Consider the following 20,945-nt stretch of genomic DNA (forward strand, 5'->3'; position numbering starts at 1 on the left):
CCTCCTACCATACTCTCCCTTACTTTACCCTAACCCTGACTCTACTCTACCCTACATTTTCCTCTTCTCCTTCCCTCTCCTACCCTACCCTACCCTACTTTACCTGAAGCATGGAGTCCTGGCAAAGCCACTGATAGAAGCCAGGCCTCCAGCTCCCAGGCAGTTCTCTTCCCCCTACCAAGCTGCAGGCTGAGGGGGTGACCCCTATGCAGGCAGGAGAGTGGCTGAGCAGCCCCCTCAGAAGCTGAGTATCTCCAGTTGTCAGGTCTCCAAGTCAGGCAGGGAAGGAACCGATGGGGTGGGGGGGCGGGGGGGCGGGGGCTTCTGAACGGTTCCCCCAGCTCACAGCCTGGAGCAGTGCTGGAAACACCCCCTGCCCCGCAGCAGGAGCCCTGAGATCTGTACCCCACGGCAGAGGCCCCTGGGCCCTAGAGCAGGGTCGGCCCGGCCCGCTGCAGCCAGGCCGAGTGGAGAGCTGCCACCTGCCATCCGACCCGCAGCTCCTTTCTTCACGCTCAGCGCTGGGGACGAGCTGGGAGATGAGCCCAGCCCGGGGAGAAGGTGGTGGCAGGCCCTTTCCTCTCTGCACTGTCTCCACCAGCTCCACCCCTGCAGGACTTCGGACTGGTCCCTCCCCGCTCTGCACCTCACTTTCTTCATGGTAACACGGGGGATGGATGCCTGTCCATCTTTCTCCCCAACCCCAATGCTGTCCGTCTTTTCTCTGTGGACGGGCAGGGCAGGGCAGGCAGACACCTTGGTCTGGGCTGTGGCCTTTGAAACGCCCCCCCCAGCCTGGAGATGAACTGGGGAGGGACTCAGGCTGGCGCTCAGGCCACAGGGCAGGGAGGGTGGCAGAGGGTATCTGAAGTGAGCGGGTGGGTCTGGAGGCTGCTGAGGGCGGACGCAGGGAGCCAGGCCCGACTACAGGTTTTGCAGAGAAGTGCCCTGCTGACCTGGGGCTGCAGGAACCTGGCCACCTCGGCGCAGGGTGTGTGTGTGTGTGTGTGTGTGTGTGTGTGTGTGTGTGTGTGTGTGTGTCAGTTTGCTCTCGGGTTTCGAACCAGAATCTTCAGGCCAGACAGGCTCACTGGACCCAGAGTCCAACCTCCTCACGGGGCTACTGGGCATGGGCTGGGCTCCCCGACTCTCACCCACGTGCACACCTGCCCCAGTGTCCATGGAGACGAGGAGAGACCCCCTCATTTAAGAGACACCAACTGCCCGCATGGACTCAGAACTTCATTTGTGGACAGACACCCCCACCCTGGCTGTCAAATGCCCAAACTCCAGGGCTCTCAGACTCAGCCTGTCCAGGGCCTGTCGGAAGCTCCTGGGGGCACCAGGTTGGGGGCACCAGGTTCCCGCAGAAGAGAGACGGCAGTGTGGGCAGCATGGGGAAGGGGCTGTGGCTGGGGAGGGTGGTGTGGTGGTGGCTGGCATGTCGAGGGGATGGGGTGCCCCCTTTTTGCTTTCTGTGGTGGCCAGGGCCCATTTGACAGGGTGCACAGGGAAGTCCTGAGCTGGGCTGGGGTGACTAGGCCCTGACAGCAGGGCCCGAGGTCAGAGGCGAGAAAACGGTCAGGGAGGTGAGCGCCAGGGACTCAGAACAGGACCGTGTTCTTGAGGCTTCTCCTCTCGTTACTGCGGCCGAAGGGGCTGAAAGAAGGGGTTCCGCCCTGGGAAGGGGCATGGAGTCCGAGCCAGAGCCCAGGGAAGGACGGGCTGTGGAGGGGGAGGAAGGAACACAGGGAGCATTGTCTTGGAGGAACTCTTTATTCATCTCAACCCCCGGCCTCGCCGCTCAGGCCCCGCCTCAGCTGTGCGCACACAGCCTGGGGCCCCGGTTGGGAGGGACAGGGAGGCCTGCCTCCTGGTTAGTGGCTGTGGCCGTGGCCATCATGGCTGTGGCCGTGGCCATCATGGCTGTGGCCGTGGCCATCATGGCCTTGGCCACGGCCACCACCCTGGGTTTTGCAGGGGTTGCGGCCAGCCTCCCCGAAGCCTGGCCCGTGGGCGTGGCCGTGCCCTTTGGGGGTGTCCTTGTGCATCTGCTCGTGGGACGCCTCCGTCAGCCTGCCCACCAGGGTGACGAACTCCTCGAAGCTCAGGTCCTTGTCTCCGTTTGTGTCCAGGTCCTCCATCATGTCCTTGATGAGTGCTTCGTTCCTCCTCTCCTTCTGCAGGTTGGGAGACAGGGTGGTCAGGGCTCGGGGTGGCCAGGGCCAGAGGCAGGGAGCACAGCCAGACACCCGATGGCAAAGGCACTGGGAAACCTGGCTTCTGGGCCTCAACCCCAAATTAAAGATGACCGTTGATGGGGCGCCGTTTACTTTCCAGTTATCCCGCACACCGCCCGGGGCTGACTCAGAGCCCAGAGCCCGTCCCGTCCCCTCCCCTGCACTCCGGTCCCCTCGGCCCGGCCTCTCCCTGCCTTGCCTCTCCCTTCCCTCTCACGGTTACAAATTAGTGACACTCATTTCAACCTGTGTAGCAGGAAGCACCTGAGGAAAACAAGATGATCGGGCCCTTGTGGAGGTTCAGGGAGCAGTGTGGGTGCCCCGTGGACCCAAGGGTGAGGAGGGCAAGGGGAGGGGAGGGTCCCGGGCAGAGCGAGCTCCGGCGAGTCCCAGCTATGCCACTTGCTGAACCGGGCATGGCAGCTAAGTCCCCTCCAGAACCTGGGGGTGCCCAGCTCATCTCGCAGGCCCTTCCCTCCTGCTATGCCTCTGCCCGGTCTATTCCTTCTGCACGTTTGCCGTCGCCCTGGGGAAGACCAGACCTCCTAAGCAGCCCATTGGCAAGGCCCCAGCTGCCCCTCCTGGCCTGTTACTGCCTCCGGCACAGGGGGTGGGATGGGGCAGGCACAGGCCACACTCAGAGGAAGCCTTGCCAGCACTACCTTTGGCTGTCTAGCCTGACCCAGCGTCCTGCTTGCTGAGGTGCCCCCTAGGGGGAGCTGTCAGCATCCCTAACATCTCCTCCTGTGGCAACCCTCCAGGGCGGGCTGGCCACCAGCCCCAGGACATGGCTCCAGGAGCGGACCTGAGACTGGGCCCCAGGGGCGCCACCCTTCCTAGTCCAGGCCTCTGTTCCCCAAAGTCCCCCAAAGTGTAAAGAAACAGAGCAGGTCTGCTGGGACACAGCGTCCTCTTTCCCGAGGACTGCCTGGTCCCTTTTAGATCAGTAAGTACATCACACGCCCCCGAGTGCGGTGCACAGGCCGTGCTGGGCGGGGCTTCGCACACGCCCTGGCTTTGTGGGGAGATCCCGATCAGAGAGCGCCCTCGGGCTCCATCTGGAGCTCAGTCTCCTGGCTTCCGCCAAGGCTCCTCCTCCGCGGCTTCTCCTCTCACACAAGCAGGTCTCAGCTCGAAGGTCCCCTTTCTTGTCCACCTGACTAGTCGCCTCTCCCCCGCCCAGCCCAGCTCTCCCCCAGCTTCTCTCTTCCTTTCTCTCCGCACAGAGTGGCCAGGAGCCCAGCCCTACCTTGAGGAAGGTAGGCAGCTCCTTCTTCACCATCTGGGAGAATTCCTTCTGGTTCAGTCGGTCGGGGTGCCCCAGGCGAACGGAGTACTGGTGGAAAATGTTGATGATGGTGTCCACGCTGCATTCCATCAGCGACTGCGACATTTTGTCCTGGTCTTCCTGTACTCTGAGCTGAGGAGAAGCAAGGGGTCAGGTGCTGAGAAGAAAAAGGCTTCCTAGACACCTCCTCCTGGCTGCTTGCTGAAATGAAGGGGGGGGGGGGGGCGGAAAAGGAGGAGGGAAGGAGACACAAAAGAAAAAGAAAGGGGCATTGAACTGGGAAAGGACCCTGACCCAGACATGGGAGAAATAACTTTTAGAATATCTGGAGAATGCAAAAATATCTGGAGAATGTAAAAAAAAGCAGAGCATCTGAGAGCAGGAGGCTCCAACAAAATGGGAAGGAAGCTTTAAAGTGAGCAGGTTAATCAAGGAGGGCTTCCCGGAGGAGGTCTGGAAAGGCATATTGGTAGCAGGTGTAGAGAAAGACTCGGCAGGCAGGCAGGCTGCTGCCCAGGGGAGTTGGCAGCTCACTTACCTAAGCTGAAGAGTCACACAGAAGGGTTTGACAGCATCCTGTGGGCCCAGCATTTATAGGCCTCCCCTGGCCAGGACACTCAGCCCTCTAGTGGGAAGATTGCTTCACAGGTGAGCCGTGTGGTAACCCGGAGCTGGGCTGCCAGGAAGGGGGACGAGGGTGGAACAGGAAATGTTCACACAGATCCTTCTGTATTTTTGTGGATTCCCCAGTCCTGGGCCTGGAGCTGGTTGGGGAGGAAGTTGCTTGGTTAGTTCACTTCCCCTTCACCCCACCCCTGCCCTCCCTGAGCAAGCTGACTGTCCTCTGGCACCCCTCCTTCCCTCTGACCCCAACCCCCTCTTGTTGAGGGAGCACCTTCCCACCTGATAGCCAGGGGCTGGTGGTGGGCTGAGGACCCCTGGGTGGGGGCGGACCCACTCTGCCTCCCCAAAGTGGGCAGCCCAACAAGGATGGCTGAGCCTTTCCCTTCTTGGGTCTGTGATCGGTGCTCTTCCCAAGGGTGAGGGGCTGGAGTGGAGGTCTTAGATTCACAGGGTCAGAAGGGTAGGGGGTGGGGTGGGGTGGGGTACGGGGTCCACCTCCTGATAATGCAAATGAAGAAACTGACACCCAGAGAGGTGTCAGAGCAAGGCCACATAGCTGGTTGGTGACATAGCAGGCCTTGGGCTCAGACATCCAGGTTCCGGGCTACGGGTAATCGGGTAATCAGATTACACCTCCCTCTTGTAGTCTAAGTGACAGCGCCTGCCTCGGGGCGTAGGCAGTCAGCATTATTCTAAATCCTGCTCCCATTGTGAGAGCCACACCCTCAAGAGTTTTGATGTAGCCTCTTGGGCAAGCCTGCCCCTCCAGCTGCAAGGCTGCAAACCTCCCGTAGCTCCCCACCTCCCAGGGAGGAATGGCCATGCCTGGCCTCGTCAGCCTCTGCTCCTGCCCCCTCCCTGCGGCCCATGGGGTCCGTGAGCACCCCCAGGCCCTTGTCTTTGGTGCTCTCACCCCAGCTGTGCCCTTCCCCCATGATGGGGTGCAGTCTGATAGGGGTACAAGGATAGGTTAAACATGATTATTTTTCCTCCTCTTCTCTTCCTCTCTTTCCCACGCTTTTACTAACAAACCGTGTAATTGGTCAATCAACTGCCTATGCTTAACCTTATGTTCTGGTGAAGATTTTGTTACAATTGTCAGTTGACCAGACAAAAACAGACTTTTAACCCAGCCCTGAATTGACACACCTGGCCCCCAGGAATGTGGAGGCTGATCAACGAGGTCTCAGAAACACCTGGGTAGCCCGGCCGGCGTGGTCCAGTGGTTGAGTGTTGACCTATGAACCAGGAGGTCACCAGTGCGATTCCGGTCAGGGCATGTGCCTGGGTTGCGGGCTCGATCCCCAGTAGGGGCCGTGCAGAAGGCAGTTGATCAATGATTCTCTCTCATCATTGATGTCTCTATCTCTCTCTCCCTCTCCCTTCCTCTCTGAAATCAGTAAAAATATATTTTAAAACACAAAAAAGAAACACAGGGTGATCCACACCGGATCACCACTTGCCTGTCACAGAACGCTGACCATCCTGATCTGGGGACCATAATGAAGACATTCATCAAGACCCAAGACCCAGCGGGGACTCAAATTCCAAGACTGCAAATCACCAGAACCCCCTGTACTCCCTCCCGCCCACGTTCCCTTCCCCCAATCCCCCTATAGAAGCTTTCTCCTAACAAGCTTACAGGGAAGGTGGATGTTAGGGTTTTTACCAGTGACCTTCCCTGATATCTGGCACCTGATATTAAATGTGCACCTGGACTCCAGTCCCTGTCTCTGCTCTTTGGCTGGGTGGTGACAGGTAGCTCGGACACGGGACTCGGTGGACGCCCGTTTTCAGTCCTGCCCACCCTGCAGGGCTCAGTTCAGTGCTACCTGGTCCAGGAAGCAGCTTTGTTCCTCCCAATGGGAAACAGTCTCTTTGCTGGGTCAGTCACTCCCACCCCACTCCTGGCTCTCTGCACTTCCTTTCCCGGAGTGAAGGTATTTGCAAATTCTGCCCTTGTCTGATCACTGCCTGTAGATCCTCAGGGGAATCCACATTCATGTTCATGTCCTCCAGGGCTTGGCGCAGGTGTTACAGAAAACCGGAGAAGAACCAAGCAATACTTAGAGAGATGGAGTTACATGTATTACGCGCGGGTCCAGAGGAAAATGTCTCTCAAATTCTGGGCCCCCCCGATATGGAGGAATTTTCCCTATTTATATTTTTTTACCTTCTTTGTCTCCCAAATATGGGGTGTTTCCGGCCCCCTCTGCGAGTTCTTAAAGAGCCCCTATGTGCTGGGGCCTTGAGACCTCAACCAAAGGCCTGGCCTGGTGCCAGCACCGATAACTTCGTCCGGGGAAGGTTTACTGGCCTCTCTGAAGTGGGAGTAGTCTCATTTTCCTTATTATTTAAGCAAGCCAGCATTTACAGAAGCCGAATAGCAGGGTTAACATTTCAAACAGCAGTTTTATATAAGATGGATGCTTCACAGGGAGACCTCACATTTGCTGAAGGGTCATGTCCTTCCTGGCACCCCCTACCCCTCGACCCAGGAAGTGTGTCTGGAGAACCCACTGGAAGGACCTTCCAGGCTCTCCCCTTTCATCAGGGAAGGTATGCTCCCCTCGTCCACCTCCAGGAGTCGTTTTGTCGGGCTCTCGTGAAGCCTGCCCTCACCGCCAGGCCCCTCCTGGCCGCACTGCCCTCCGAAAGCCGGAGGCCGCCCGTGTGCTGCCCCCCTTGGCCCTGAGCATGTTCCGTCTTGCACTGCTGCCATGGCACATGGAATAGCTGTTTAGAGCTCAGACCGGCTGTGTGACGTAAGGCAATTTACGTAGCCTCTCTGTGCTTCGTTTTCCTTATCAGTAAAGAAAAGACAATTACAGGACCTCCCTTGAGAATTGAAACAGGACATGTAAAGCTGGGAGGACTCAGTCCTTCGAAGTATTATTATTAGTTATCTCTTCATTCATTCATACAAGCATCTGTTGAGCACCAGATACTAATGCCAGATGCTGGGGGACTTGGTGAGTGAGTCACAATACCCGGGGGAGGCATGATCTTACACCCCGGATTCCTAATCACATTTAAACTCCCGAGAGCTAAGGTTGGGGCATGGCACGGTGCTTGTATTTAATCAATGTTTGCTGGATGCATGCTTGGATGAATGTGTTAATCATCCGTGAATGAGTGAACAGTGCAAGTCTGGCCCAGGAGTGCGTCTATGGAAACTTCAGGGGATTTCTCTAATGGGGCTGGCCCTCTATCGTTTGAGCTGATGGAGGAAGCGCACACTGCACGGAGGAACCGTCCCTCCTCAGGCTGTCAGGGAATCTTGCTTCTGGCAATCCCAGCAGGTACCTGGGCGCCTCTCTCTGTGCGCCCACAGCGCCCTCTGCTGTATCTATTGAAGCACGTTTCCCTCTTCGCCGAGGCTCTCAGGACAGTTTGCAGGGACAAGGTACCCAGAGGAAGCTGGTGAGGCTGGCTGGGCCTGAGAACACCAACAGCACCACCTGTAGGGCGGCGGTGGCAACTGACACTAGGGCGGGGTGGAGGCTGGGCCAGTGGGAGCCTTCGGAATGAAGGACAGCTGGTCCACAGCCTCAGGCCGCGGTGGCCACCTGGGAAATGGGAACAGGTGCTGCTGGACCCACCGAAGGTCCAGGAGATGGGAATTTTACGTGACAACTCCTGCTTATAAAAGTTGTCAACCGGTTTTAAAGGAAAATAGGACATTGACAAGGGAGCATGGTGCATGGTGGACGGACCATGATGCAGGCGGGCGGGTGTGTAACCTTCGCTCGGCCTCAGAGGCCTTGTCATCCCCGCTCTGTGGCCTGACCCACCGCTGTGGTCCCAGGGCAGGGCCCCGCGGGGTGGGCATTGGATGAAGGTTTGTTGAGTGAATAAACGCAGGAGCACACGGCCACAGGAAGAAAGGAAGGAGGGAGCATGAAAGACCGGTGCTCCATTGCCCTGTGACTCTGCAGTGCCATGGCCTGTCACCATACAGTGTTGATCCAGGATGAAAGGAAAGTGAGGGTGGGCGGGGAGAACAGGAGCAGCAGCTGGCGGCAGGGAGCAGCTGGGCAGGGCTTTCAAATAGACGGGATCCCCTGGGGGCAGTGGGTTCCCTTGTCTGAAGGCCACAGCAGGCCCCAGGGTTCCAGGCTAGCCCAGGCTCAGGGGAGGCCAGGGCTGAGCCGTGGAGGTCCTGACCAGGCGGCTGCTGTTGGCTCCATCAGTAAGTGCCCCACCCCACCCCCACCTGGCCTTCTCGCTGCAGTCCCAGGCCAGAGGCTGGAATTAGGGGTGGTAAAAAGAGGGGAAACGCGGAGCCTCCTGCTAGGGCATAAATTGGGCAATAGTCCTGGTTCTGGACAGTGACTCTTGAGGCTGCCACTGGGAGAAAAGGTATGGCTGCCTTGGCGGTGTTAAGAACAAATCAGTGTACAAATGAGCAGGCAAAGCTGCTGTACCCCCACCCCAACCATTGCACCCCTTTCCCTCCCCATGTCCCTTCCCCCTTCCCCCACCGGTGTGTGCCCCTTCTCCCTCCCCGAGCCCTGCTGTTGTCCTTCAGGAAGTCTTGCCCCTTCTGAGTTGTCCATGTTACAGCAGGTGTTACAAGGGGGTGTAAAGCCGGGCACACCGTGGGCCTTCCCCGGCCTCTGCCTCTAGCCTACGGGAGGGACGCTGGCCGAAAGCTCAGAGTGGCCTGAGGGGCTGGGAGCTGGGTGCTAGTCCTAACTCTGCCCGACTTGCCGGGTGGGCTCTGGAAGCTATTCCCATGTCGGGGCCTGTTTTCTTACCCACTCAGTGTGCAGGTGGGTCGGCTGGCCTTTGGGTACTGTCTAGCGCTGACGGCAGGCTCCCATGGGACCTTGGTGGGCCCCACGAATGCTGCAGGCCTGGGGGCTCACCTGCTGCTCCCCAGCTGGTGAAGGCAGGCTCCCCGCCCCACAGGGCAGTGGAGCCTGGGGCCCTTCCAGCTGCACTCAACCTGCTGACTCTGCCTGCTGCCCCTGCCTTCCTCCTTGCTGCCCTATATCTCAGGAACCTAGTCTTTGTCCTCATGATGTCCCCGAGGTTCCAGGTCCTTCCAGCAGTTTCTGGCGAGTATCTCAGAGTCTGCTGTTGGCTCCCTCTGCCTCTCGGGAATCCCTTTGAAGTATACAGCCCTGTAGAGACAAGGAAGGGCTCTCCCACACTTGACCATGTTGGCGTTTTAATTGCCGGCCTTTGGGTTGGTCTCGGATTATCGTCTCCTTGAGAGTGGGGTTCTCGTGCTTACTCAGCGCTGGATGGTACGCTTTGTCTCCGAGAGACATCTGATAAACGTTTGCAGATTAACATGTGACTGCCTAGGTTTTGATGCTTAGAGATTGTTATTTCCTGTAATTAGGAAGTAGTGCAGCATGGGAGAACACAGAGGAGGAGGAAGGAAGTGGGAGGTGTGATGGAGAAAAGGGAGATGGAGGAGATTCCTGAGGGATTCCCAGAGTGCGTGCTGCCCCCTTGTGGCCTTCCTGCATCACGACGGCTTGTGCCAATCCTTGGCCTGGGTTCTCAATCTTCCTGTTCTCAAGACTTTTTTTTGCACATGAGTATCTCAGAAAGCTTTTGTCTCTGTAGGTTACGTTTATTAATATTTATAAATTTAACATTTTAAAATAGTTATTAATTCACCTAAAATAGTATCTGTAAACCCAATTTATAGTAACACATTTTTAATTTTTAAAATACAAAATAATTATATATTTTTTTCAAAATAAGCCAGTGAGAAGAGGGCCATAAACACAAAATTTTTTCGCACACCTCTTCAATATGTGGCTTAAAATAAGATCGTTGGATTCTCATATCCATTTCTGCATTCAATGTGTTGTATATGTTGTTTAGATTGGAAACAGGAAGAAAATCCAGCCTCCCACAGACAAGTACTTGGAGAATGGAGAAATATATTAATAGTCTTTAAATATCACCATGGGTATTGTTTTTTTAATAATTCACCCAAACTCAACAAGCGGAGGTTCCGTAAAGGTTAGCTGCCACGTGGCATCTGAAACCATATCAATGAACCCTTTGTACTCGGTCAAATTAGAATCCCTTGGTCTATCATGAAATGTGAACGGGTCCTTTATCCAAGCATGGCTTTGTAACTTCATGGGTGGTCCCTTGGGAAGTAATCACTCACTGAGTTATTCTCATTTCCAAATGCTGACCCATTTCATGATCTACACACAGGGCAGGAAGTTCCCAGGTGTGGGACAGGACTCCCAGGGCCCATGGGCATCCCCAGGTGGGCCGGGAGCTTGGGCAATCTTGCTCTTTCCCAGGGAGGAGGCACCTGGCTTATTCACAGGGCGGGTCCCTTCTCTCAACCCGAGTCTGGATTCTCCAGTTCTTCTCAGTGCCGTGGAGGGAGCAGGCTTGGAGCCTCAGAACTCTGCCCTTCTCTCGACTTTTTATAGGGACCCAGCTTTCCTCCTCTCTGGGAGGCCAGAGCCCCAGGCTTCCTTCCCAGGAGGAGAGCCCTCTAGTGAAGGAAGAGTGAAAGGCAGAGGAGGCAGCTGCTGAAGGAGGGCAGGGCAGAGGCCAAGCCTGAAAGAGAGGAGCTGCCAGCCAATGAGGGGTGAGCCTCCTGCACCCTGAACTGCATGGGATCCCAGGTATTTCTGTGTGTGGGTGTGAGTGCTTTTTCTTGGAAGGGCCTGGACTCTATCAGGTTAAAATGTTAACAGAGTGAAGAAAGTTGCCTTGATCTCCCTCCCCTCTTGAATTCTTTCTCCTAAAAAGAAAATTTTCTCTATTGGCTGTGGGTCCTGGGCTTACCGCTACCCAATTTCTTCTCTTTCTCTCTAGCCCTGAATCTTTATGCATTATGTCTCACTTGCCTCCTTTTCTGAGGCCCAGTTTCCTGATGGTAAGAGCGGGTATTGTAGGGAACTCTGAGGAAATTTAATGGAATGTCTGTGGAGTCTTTACAAAACACCTGGAACATAGGATATGATCAGTAAGTGGTAATGGTTACTGTAATTAGCATCTGTCAGAATTTTTTTGGGTGAAGCACCCCATACCTCTGACTCTTAAATAGAGCTGGAGATGAAGCCAGTCCTACTCCTACATATAGCTTACTGCTTCTGAGCCTCATTGTGTTCACATATAAAAGTGGGGTTAATAAGATCTTATAGGAACTTTTAAGGATCTATATATATAAAAGCCTAAGTGGCCTGATGACCACTATGATGCGCACTGACCACTAGGGGGCAGACGCTCAACACAGGAGCTACCCCCTTGGTGGTCAGTGCACTCCCACAGTGGGAGCACTGCTCAGCTGACCAACGGGCGCCAGACGCTCGGTTCATGCTGGCAAGCACAGCTGCGTCAGCACCAGCCTCTCCCACCTCCGCTGCAGCGCTACCAAGTGGTGGCAGGCGCAGAGGGGCCAGGATGAGCAGGAGCGGTGTGGCGCCCAGCCCAGGCTTGGGCTCCTCCCAGGCCACCTGCCGCTTGGTGCACTACTACATCCCTTGAAGGGTCCCAGATTGAGAGAGGGCGCAGGCCAGGCTGAGGGACCCCACCGGTGCACGAATCCATGCACCGGGCCTCTAGTTAAATATAAAATCACAGAACTAGATGTTAAAACATCTACACAGCCACTAAAGGGTTTTAGAAGCTGTTATTGTCTATACTGGAAAGCCTATGATGAGGCGCTGTGCTCCCCTGGGGCATCAGAAGCTCCCAGGGTCACGGGTGGTGGTTGAGGGTGGTGGCTAGAGAGAGGTACTGGTGCCCTCACCTTTCCTGAGCCCCAGCTGAAGGTCAGGCACTGTGTTGGGGACCATGAGAAGCCTGGCCAGGTGCTGGCCTAGGAGGCAAACAGGACACCATGCAATGGTGTACCCCAGTGGTGGGCAAACTGCAGCTCACGAGCCACATGTGGCTTGTGAGCCGCGGTTTGCCACTCTGTTGACTAATGAGTTTGCTGACCACTGGTGTACCCCATTTGAAGAGTGAGCACGGTTGGATTAACTGTCAGTGTCTCTCCCAGGGCCGTGGTCCACAATCTTCTCATTGGTGTTCCGGGACCACGTGGGGATGCTGCTGTGGCTGCTTGTCTTCTCAGCTCTGAGTCTCCAGGCCTGGGGTAAGTTTTTTTTCATTGGGTCAGAAGTGCTTTTGGCATAAGCCCCAGCTGGTTTCACTTGCAAATTGTCCTCTCCAGGCTTATCACTCTTCCCCACCAGTCCTATGTTCCCCTTGCGAGCTCAGCTCTGGTCCCTCCTCCCTGCTGAGATGGACTCTAGTTCTCAGTCTCCCCAGCCTGCCCAGCACACATCATCTTCAGTCTCATGGTCATGGGTGTGACTTTATAAAAGAGCAGGATCTCAGCCTTGGAGGAGACCCTTACTGACCTTGTTTTATAGACAGAGAAAAGGCCACACTGTGGCAGTGACAAGGGCCATCTGTCCATGGTCGTCTGACAACGTTGGGGAGGCTGCAGAGTGTCGTGGTTATGAACATGGCTATGAAGCCAGACAGCTTGGGTCAGAATCCAAGTCCATGGCTTAAAACCTGTATCATCTTAGACAAGTAATTTAATTTCTCCGAGCTTTAGTTGCTCATCTGTGTAGAAGGAGTAGTTATTTTGCTTTGCTTATCTTATAAAGTTGTTTTAAGCCACAGATCTGATAGTGCCCTTGAAAATGCTTTGTAACCTTCAGAGCTGGCCTGTGGGAGGTGATGTTGGTGACATTGCTGGTTCTAGTGGTTATTGTTCCCATGATCTCAGAGGCTGGCCAGGCAGAGGGGGATGAGGCATGTTTGTAATGACGAACCCTCAATTAATCCTGTCTAAAACACCCAGTTTGTGAGGGCAGTCACAGCAGTTGGAAATTTTCTGTATTTCAAGAACCTTGCCTGGACCAATAGGTTGTGTGTGTGTGTGTGTGTGTGTGTGTGTGTGTGTTCGCTCAAAATGATGATGACTATTTTGGTGTGTGAGATTCTGATGTATTAATAGGTAAGTAGGTGAACTGGCAAAGGTTGAGCTGCTCAGATAAGGGGATGGAGAGACTGCAGAGCCCCTGGAATGGGGGAGGGTTAGGGATGGTGGGAACCTGAAGGCCTCACTGGGGCAGATGTGAGAGGCTGAGGCAGGGTGAGGCCTGAAACATTTCTGCCTTGTTTCCTGGAGGAAGTCAGGGGACTTGGGGAGACTGAGAGGCTGCGGAAGGCTGAGGGGGGAAGAGGGTGCTGGGGGGTGGGGGATAGGAGACAGAGCCCATGCCTCTGGGGTGGTCCAGGTGTTCTCTGAGGACCAGCACCAAGCACAATGTTCCTTTGTAGGGTATTCCCCTCAGTTCTCCTGGAATGAAACCCAAGCCAGAGAAGTGTCAGAGCGGCTTGTGGACCTGTTTGTGGGCATCTCACAGCTCATTCGCAAGGGTCACAACGGTGAGCTGACTTGGGGTTGACTGGGGCTTCTTTGGGGAATGTTTCTCAGGACTTCACTGCGGCTGGTGGGGGGTGGGGTGGAGTCCCAAGAGGGGCATTCACAAAGGAGTGTCATGGATGGACTTGGGCCCTCGGGCATAGGGGAGGTCCGGGCAGGAGAGAAGACCTGGGGAAGAGACAAGGCCCTGTTCCCAGCTCTCAGCAGTAGGATAGAGACCCCCTGCCCCTCAGAGAACTCCTGGAGTCCCCAAGATGGACACAGACAAGGAGCCTCAGGGGTTCTGGGGGCCCAGTGGGCCTCTCACAGCCCTGCCCACAGTGACTTTTCATTTGAAAGAGAGAAAGCTACATACCTGATGCTCATGGGCTTCCTAGCACTCTGGACCCGTGGCTCCCTAGTTTGAGGACAGTGGCGGACTTTCCTGAGAGTCACCTTGTGGGGGAGGGACAGACCGAAGACACAGAGACACGGGCAATGCCAGTGAGGACAGCACACACTAGGCATCCACGTGAGGTCTTCAAGAGAAGGCAGCTCGGGACCGGGTTGGGCGCGAGTGGTGCTGGGGCTGCTTTCTGCAGGCGGAGGGTGAAGCCGGCCAGAGAGGAGTTAAGGGTGGATAGCCTCTAGGGAAGCATAAGAAGCCCGTGTTGGGAGAACAAGGCCACCTGACTTCCAGCTGAATACAGAGTCCGATGGGGAATTTTTTTTAGCCTGAACAGACTATGGAGATGCGAAGGGGAGGCTGTGGGTGGCAGGAGAGGCCCTGAGTTGGGAGGATGAGGGTGGCGTGGGCCGCGGGCCAAGGGAACTGGGTAGGAGCTGCAGCATGCCATCCTTGCGTTCCCTTCTGCAGATGTCCCCACCATTGTTTCCCGCAAGGAGTGGGGAGCGAGATCTCTGACTTGCTGGGCCCAGCTGACCCCACCTGTGGCCTATGTCATCACACAGCAGCTCACGGGCATGGAGTGCCAGCAGCAGGACGTTTGCAGCGAGAAGCTACGGGGCCTCCAGTCCCGTTCCGTCTACACCAAAGGCTGGTGCGACATGGCCTACAAGTAAGAGCCGCACTCAGGCTACCCTAGTGAAAGAGACTCCGACCGGCTCTTCTCTCTTCTCCCATCTTCCCTTTGTTGTTGCTCTAAATAAAACAAGTACAAAATGTTAAAACACAGCTGCCTCTCCTCCTGAGGATGGGTGAGCGGGTTCCTGTTACCGGTATTTGCCATTCAATCCACGTGTCCTTGCCTGGCAGCTTCCTGATTGGGGACGACGGCAGGGTGTATGAAGGTGTCGGCTGGAATATCCAAGGCCTGCACACCCAGGGCTACAACAACGTCTCCCTGGGCCTCGCCTTCTTTGGCGCCAAGGAAGGTAACGGTCATCCCCCTGGACCCTCTGCTGGAGAGTTCTCTATACTCTCTTCCTTCGCTCCATTGTCTCCACGCTCCTCTCTTTTCTTTCTCTTAAAAAAAAAAAAATTATAAAATTTATTTGAGCCCAAACTGACTGGCCACCTCTGCTGGGGAGCAAGATCTCAAACGTCCCCCACACGCCTGTCTTTTCAGCCTCCATCACCCTCTCTCGGAGTCCTTTCCTCGCTGGGACTCTATGGCATGGCGTCCTTTGTGTCCTCTTCCTCTTCTCTGTGAGGTTGCTGTCGCCACTGGGGAGCTCACAGTGTTGCCGTCACCTCGGTGTCGGAGGTTGTGTGACACTGAGCCTGCACAGAGGCAGGAAAGCGAGGCTTCTCTCTTCCTCCAGCAGCTCCCTTTGGGAGGACCCACCCAGAAGCAGGCAGGCAAGGAAGTCTGAGAAATGTCCTTTGTAGGTGTGTGGCCCCCTGCAAACCAGAGGGGAGCACAGGGCCGGGTGGAGTGGAGAGCTAGTAGATAAAGTCACAGCATGGACCGCAGAGGTGTTTCTGTGAGAATTATGTGAGTGAGCGGGTGAAAAGAGCAGGTGCCACACGCATGGCTGTGGGAGCTGCTAAGCAAGGCCTGTCACACTGTTCTCCATGCTAGGTGTGCCTGACTTGGTCAGGTGGGCCTCTCTTTGCATGTAGATTTTATTGCCTCCCAACTCTTCCACCTAGAGATGGAGTGGATACAAGTCTTAGTTTGGCCCTTGAAAGAGGTCACAAACTTGGCCTCCAACAGCTGCCCAAGCAGTTCTTTGCCTCTTAGTACCGCTGTCCTAGCTCCTGGACCAGTTTCCTCTCTGCCCATCCATCAGTTATCCAGGCTCAGGTGGTACCCTTACCCTCCCTCCTAGACCAGATTGGAGTTTCTTGCTGACAGTTTGGTGATCCATGTCAACCTCTTTCAGGCAGCAGTCCCAGCCCAGCTGCCTTATCAGCCGCAGAGGACCTGATCTTCTACGCCATCCGGAAGGGACACCTGTCACCCTGGTATTTTCAGCCCCTTCTCTTGAAAGAAGAGATGTGCCTGGCCTATCAGCAGCCAGCAATGCCCAGGAGAGGTGAGGTCCCCCATCCCACCTCCTCCTCCTCCCAGTGACACCCAGACACGAGGGAAGGTTTTTTTCCCGTTGGTGTTCATTGATTTCTTGGGACCCAGAACACCTCATGCCGAGACCCAGAAAGTTCTGAGAGTGTACCTTCCTGACGACCTCCTCTCCTTCCCACTGGAATGATATGGCCATGGAGCCATTCTTGACACAAGTATGTGTACACACATTTTCACTCCATCAACAGGTACTAGTATTTCCTGAATACCAGACACTCTTCTAGGTACGGAGGATACAACCATGAACAAAACAGACAACTTCACATTTCAGTGAAGAAAGACCCAAAATGAAGAAATCGACAAGCAAAATGCATATGCTGTCAGGTGGCAGGAAGGCTATGGAGAAAAACAAAGCATGGTCATGGGGCAGTAAACATGTATATATATTTGTGTATACTATGTGAGTACACGCACACATACACACACACACACACACACACACACACACACACACACACACACGCACACCTTTCTAAATGCAAAACTCAGCCAACCTGCAACATGACCACAGGGTTGAAAAAAACCTGACTTCACAGATTATGCTGACATCAGAGTGAATATTTCAATAAACTGGATAATAAAAATCACAACCTATTTGGGAATGAGCAAACAGCAACCTAAAACCAGTACAATTAATAAGCACTTTAAATAACTTAGCACACTCTCTGCTAGAGTGGATCTTTTCTTGGACTCAAGTATATATATCCAAGGGACCCCACTGGTGCATGATTGGGTCCGGGGAGGGATAGGGGAAGTTGGCCAGCTGGGGAGGGACCGCAGGAGGACTCCAGGGAGTGTCCGGCCTGTCTCACTTAGTCCCTATCGGCCAGACCCCAGCAGCAAACTAACCTACCAGTCAGAGTGTCCGTCCCTTGGTGGTCAGTGCACACCATAGCGAGCGGTTGAGTGGCCTTAGCATATCATTAGCATATTATGCTTTGATTGGTTGAATAGCCGACTGGACGACCAGACACTTAGCATATTAAGCTTTTATTATATAGGACATTACTCTTCACTCAAGGATATGTTTGGATTGATTGATTGATTGATTGATTGAAAGAGCAAAACATCTATTGGTTGCCTCCCATATGTGTCCTGACTTGGGATCAAACCCACAACCTAGGTGTGTGTCCTGATTGGGAATCAAACCCCCAACCTTTCCACGTTTGGGATGATGCACTAACCAACTGAGCCACCCAGCCAGGACAAGGATATGTTTATTATTTTTTTTAATTGTACATCTCTAAATAAGGTTTATCTTGCTTTCAGACAAATGCTATCTTCAGTAATGATAATCTTTTCACATTTGTAGTTCTTTATAGATTTCAAAATACTTTCATATACATGTGATCAGTTCAGAGACGCTGATTTCTGCATATTGGTCCTGTTACATAAAAAGCACACACACCTGCATGTATTTGCAGTGCATATTCAAGCAGGGAGGTATACTTTGTTTTAAATGAAATGGCCATGACTCTATGATCAATATTTCTCCCCCTTCTGCTCACACACCAGTTTCCATAGTTGTAATCAGAACCTGTAGATTTTTGCCTCTGTCCATTGGCTGCAGCCCCTTGACCCAGACAATCCCTGTGTGGCCTTTCACAGAAGTCCCCCTCCCCCTTCCTCTCCCCCACCCCAATGAATGCATATTAGGATATTCCCATGGTGCCAGAGGGTGGGGAGACTGGGGAGCAACCCAGCCTGCAGTGGTGTGATTGTGGGCACAGGAGCATTCCCATGGCCTTGGTTTTTGTTGTTGTTGTTTCAAATTTAATTTAAATTTATTTTTTCCATCACCTTTTATCTCTTCTATGCCCTGTACCACCTCCACCCATCCATGGTCTTGATTTTTCACAACACCGCAGCTTGCCCCAGCATCGTCCCACGGTCAGCTTGGGAAGCCAGAGAGACATACTGCCCTCAAATGAGCCTCCCAGCCAAATATGTCATCATCATCCACACGGCTGGGGCAACCTGCAACACATCCATGGACTGCCAGACTCGCGTCCGAGACATACAGTCCTACCACATGGACAGACTGAACTTCTGCGACATTGGATATCAGTAAGTGGGATCCATGGCAATGTGAACCCTTCTCCTCAAGGCTACAGGAAGGAAGGCTTGGGGAGGAACCGACATTACTGAGCCCTTCCTTTGTACCAGGTGCTTTACATAAGGCAGCATCTTTTATTTGTGCAAGACTCTGGACTATCGTTCAGACATAGCTACAGGTGAGCTCTCTCTCCTGGGAATAGTCTCCTCTAGGGAAGACTGAAAAGAAGACATTGGGAGCAATAGTGATAAAGCAAAACTGCGAGACCCTCAGGGGAGACCACTGATGGGTGGTGCCTTTTTTATGCAACCCCTCCCAACACTGAGGGACACAGGCCCTGCTCAGCCTCTTCCTCCATCTGGCCCAACCCCAACTTGCTCCCTCTGATGTGAGAACCCTGCCATGCCTCTGGTACTGTTACTCCATTTTATACACACAGGAGCTTTTAACCTCTTTGGGCCTCTTTAGCCTCATCTCTACAATTGGGAAAACAATCTATATATATAAAAGCCAAGCAACCAGAATGACTGAAATGACTGGTCGCTATGATGTGCACTGCGGCCAGCCAACCTCCTGTGGCCCCTCCCCCCAGCCAGCCCGGCCCCGGATTGCCCCCCCCTCCCCCCGCATCAGGGCAGGGGCGGCTGGCCAACCTCCCGCAGCCCCTCCCCCTGGCCAGCCCGGCCCCCAATTGGCCCCCTCCCACCCCAATCAGGGCAGGCTGGCCAGACCCCACCCGTGTACATATTCGTGCACCGGGCCTCTAGTACCATATCTACTTGAAGAGAGAGAGCGAAATCAGAATGTTCTCTTTTGGTTCCTTTAATGCCTGGTCTCTCATAAAAAAACACACTGAGCTAATGGAATAGCAGAAGCTAAATAGAAGATGCCTTGGAATTTCGTAGAAGAGATGTAAGGTGAGAGGATGACAAGTTGCAATCATTCATCTATGACTTAATCACAACAGCTTTTGCAAAGTTTCAAGGAAGAGAACATGTCAAGAAGAGGGTCAGTGTAACCTGGAACAAAAACACGTTCCCACTGTACTAGTGCCGAGGCGGTCCCTGGTCACCTTGGGGAGGTCAGATTCCGTGGCATTGTGGGGCGAAAGGCCATGTCACAGTGGGGGACTGAAGTGGCTGTTACTATTGCTTGTCACGGTCTGACCTCACTTCTCGGGTTCAGAGATTGTGATTGTCTTTTTGTTTTTGTTTCTCTGTTTTTTCTCTGTGCACATTGGCACATCAGACATGTCCAGTCAACATGTGATAAGTGAATGGGAGAATGAATGAATGATTCAAGGAGTAAATGAAGTCAATTCTTCTTCCCAGCGTGACTTTCTCCATTTTTCTTTGCCCACTCCTAGCTTCCTGGTGGGCCAGGATGGCGGTGTGTATGAAGGCGTTGGCTGGAATATCCAAGGCTCTCACACCTATGGATACAACGATATTGCCCTAGGAATTGCCTTCATGGGCAACTTTGTAGGTAAGGCGTGAGCATGGGGCAGGGTGGTTCGGGTGATGAAACCTCCTGTGAATGTCTGGGGAGCATGGGGGCAAAGGCAACCTTGTGGTGCCTGACAATGTGGGGTACATTTTAGCTTTCAGGGACTCAATCAATACAGGATGCAGGTCACCCAGGAGTCCCTCCTGGGCAGAAAGTTTCCCCCAAATCCGCCCATCCCCATTCCCAGTTCCATCTGTCTTTATAACCATGCCTAGGAACATAATCTTTTGCAAACTTTGGTACTTATATGGCTCGGTCAGCAAATGCATCCTCTTCCTTGGTATCCATGGCAACAATGCTGAGGTGCATCACTGCCTGCTATGGCAGAGTGTGGACAGTCAGGGGTGCCCTGCCTGCCTTGCGGTACCTGTGGAGAGGTGGTGTGCTGTGCTGCGGTTCTCACCCAGCGCAGCTCGGAACCTTCCAGAAGAAGCTCTGCAAAGAGGAATCCGGGAACACAGTGACCCTGTTTTCTCTCTGGGCCTGGCTGCCACAGATGATGTGCATTTGTTGGCTATGGTGTGTGTGTGTGGGGGGGAGGGGGGGACCGGGGGCAGAGGGAGGCTGGAATGCAGATGCTTGCCCTTGTCCTAAGCAAGTACCCTGGAGGCTCTGATGATTGGTGGGGTACGTGTTTTGCAGAAAAGCCACCCAATGCCGCAGCGCTGGAGGCGGCCCAGAGCCTGATCCAGTGTGCGGTGGACCAAGGGTACCTGGCTCCCAACTACCTGCTGGTGGGGCACAGCGATGTGAGCGAGATCCTGTCTCCGGGGAAGGCTTTGTACAACATCATCAGCAGCTGGCCTCACTTCAAACAGTGAGGGCCCGGCAGGCTTTGGACAAGGAAGCCGGGAACGCTCCACCTCCATCAGCACTCAGCAAGGCCTCCTCAAACCAACAACACTGCATGGTCTGCAATACTGTCCCCGCAAAGTGATGTACTTTTTATTGGTCTTAAAGACACAGTCAAAGTAAACTCAGCACACAGCCCCGCTGCTGCCTCTTCTGCCTCATTCGTGTAAAGAGATCCGGCCCAGGTCCCCTTAGTCATTTAAAGTGTGTTCATACTAACACCTGCCCACCCACCCACCCACCCACCCCGCCCCAGAGGGTTGTTATGAGGATGAAGTGAATTAAATGTGTTAGGGTCTTAGAATTTTCAGTTGGCCTATAACAGTGGTTCCATTCAAGTCAGCGGAGGTATTGTTACCCTCGTTACTCTTGTTGATGTTGTTGCTGCAACTCTCCTGTGGATGGAAGGATTTGCCTTAGTGGGCACCGGTCCCAGCTGCCCTGGGGG

At 54.1% G+C, this 20,945-nt stretch overlaps 2 protein-coding genes across 4 annotated transcripts; one reads left to right on the forward strand and one right to left on the reverse strand.

Moving 5' to 3' along the window:
* Positions 1-486: 486 nt before the first annotated feature.
* On the forward strand, positions 487-20,638 carry PGLYRP3 (peptidoglycan recognition protein 3). Of its 3 annotated transcripts, XM_028154231.2 has the most exons (10): positions 487-661; positions 10,572-10,732; positions 12,152-12,247; positions 13,450-13,557; positions 14,412-14,613; positions 14,811-14,929; positions 15,884-16,036; positions 17,952-18,150; positions 19,506-19,624; positions 20,288-20,638. In XM_028154231.2, the coding sequence occupies exons 2-10, from the start codon at positions 10,726-10,728 to the stop codon at positions 20,464-20,466; spliced, it is 1,182 nt and encodes a 393-aa protein (XP_028010032.2). In that variant the 5' UTR covers positions 487-661; positions 10,572-10,725; the 3' UTR covers positions 20,467-20,638. The 3 variants fall into 3 exon arrangements, with proteins under 3 accessions (XP_028010032.2, XP_008145469.2, XP_054567563.1); XM_008147247.3 differs by lacking the exon at positions 487-661 and having other exon boundaries at positions 10,519-10,769; XM_054711588.1 differs by lacking the exons at positions 487-661; positions 10,572-10,732 and having other exon boundaries at positions 12,182-12,247; positions 14,507-14,613.
* S100A9 (S100 calcium binding protein A9) lies at positions 1,758-4,152 on the reverse strand. Its single transcript, XM_008147372.3, has 3 exons — positions 4,067-4,152; positions 3,490-3,660; positions 1,758-2,180 (listed from the first exon to the last, which is right to left on the reverse strand). Exons 2-3 carry the CDS (start codon positions 3,631-3,633, stop codon positions 1,878-1,880), a joined length of 447 nt encoding a protein of 148 aa, XP_008145594.2. The 5' UTR covers positions 3,634-3,660; positions 4,067-4,152; the 3' UTR covers positions 1,758-1,877.
* Positions 20,639-20,945: the final 307 nt, after the last annotated feature.

The sequence above is a fragment of the Eptesicus fuscus genome, chromosome 22, assembly GCF_027574615.1.
Source record: "Eptesicus fuscus isolate TK198812 chromosome 22, DD_ASM_mEF_20220401, whole genome shotgun sequence".
Classification (NCBI taxonomy): domain Eukaryota; kingdom Metazoa; phylum Chordata; class Mammalia; order Chiroptera; family Vespertilionidae; genus Eptesicus; species Eptesicus fuscus.

Excerpts from the sequence above, each read along its gene's own strand:
- S100A9 (XM_008147372.3), bottom strand. The coding sequence starts at position 3,633 with ATGTCGCAGTCGCTGATGGAATGCAGCGTGGACACCATCATCAACATT. Across the intron at positions 2,181-3,489 it reads AGCTGCCTACCTTCCTCAAG|AAGGAGAGGAGGAACGAAGC; the intron begins GTAGGGCTGGGC and ends CCCAACCTGCAG.
- PGLYRP3 (XM_028154231.2), top strand. Across the intron at positions 16,037-17,951 it reads GCCAGCAATGCCCAGGAGAG|CTTGCCCCAGCATCGTCCCA; the intron begins GTGAGGTCCCCC and ends ACAACACCGCAG. Across the intron at positions 18,151-19,505 it reads TTCTGCGACATTGGATATCA|CTTCCTGGTGGGCCAGGATG; the intron begins GTAAGTGGGATC and ends GCCCACTCCTAG.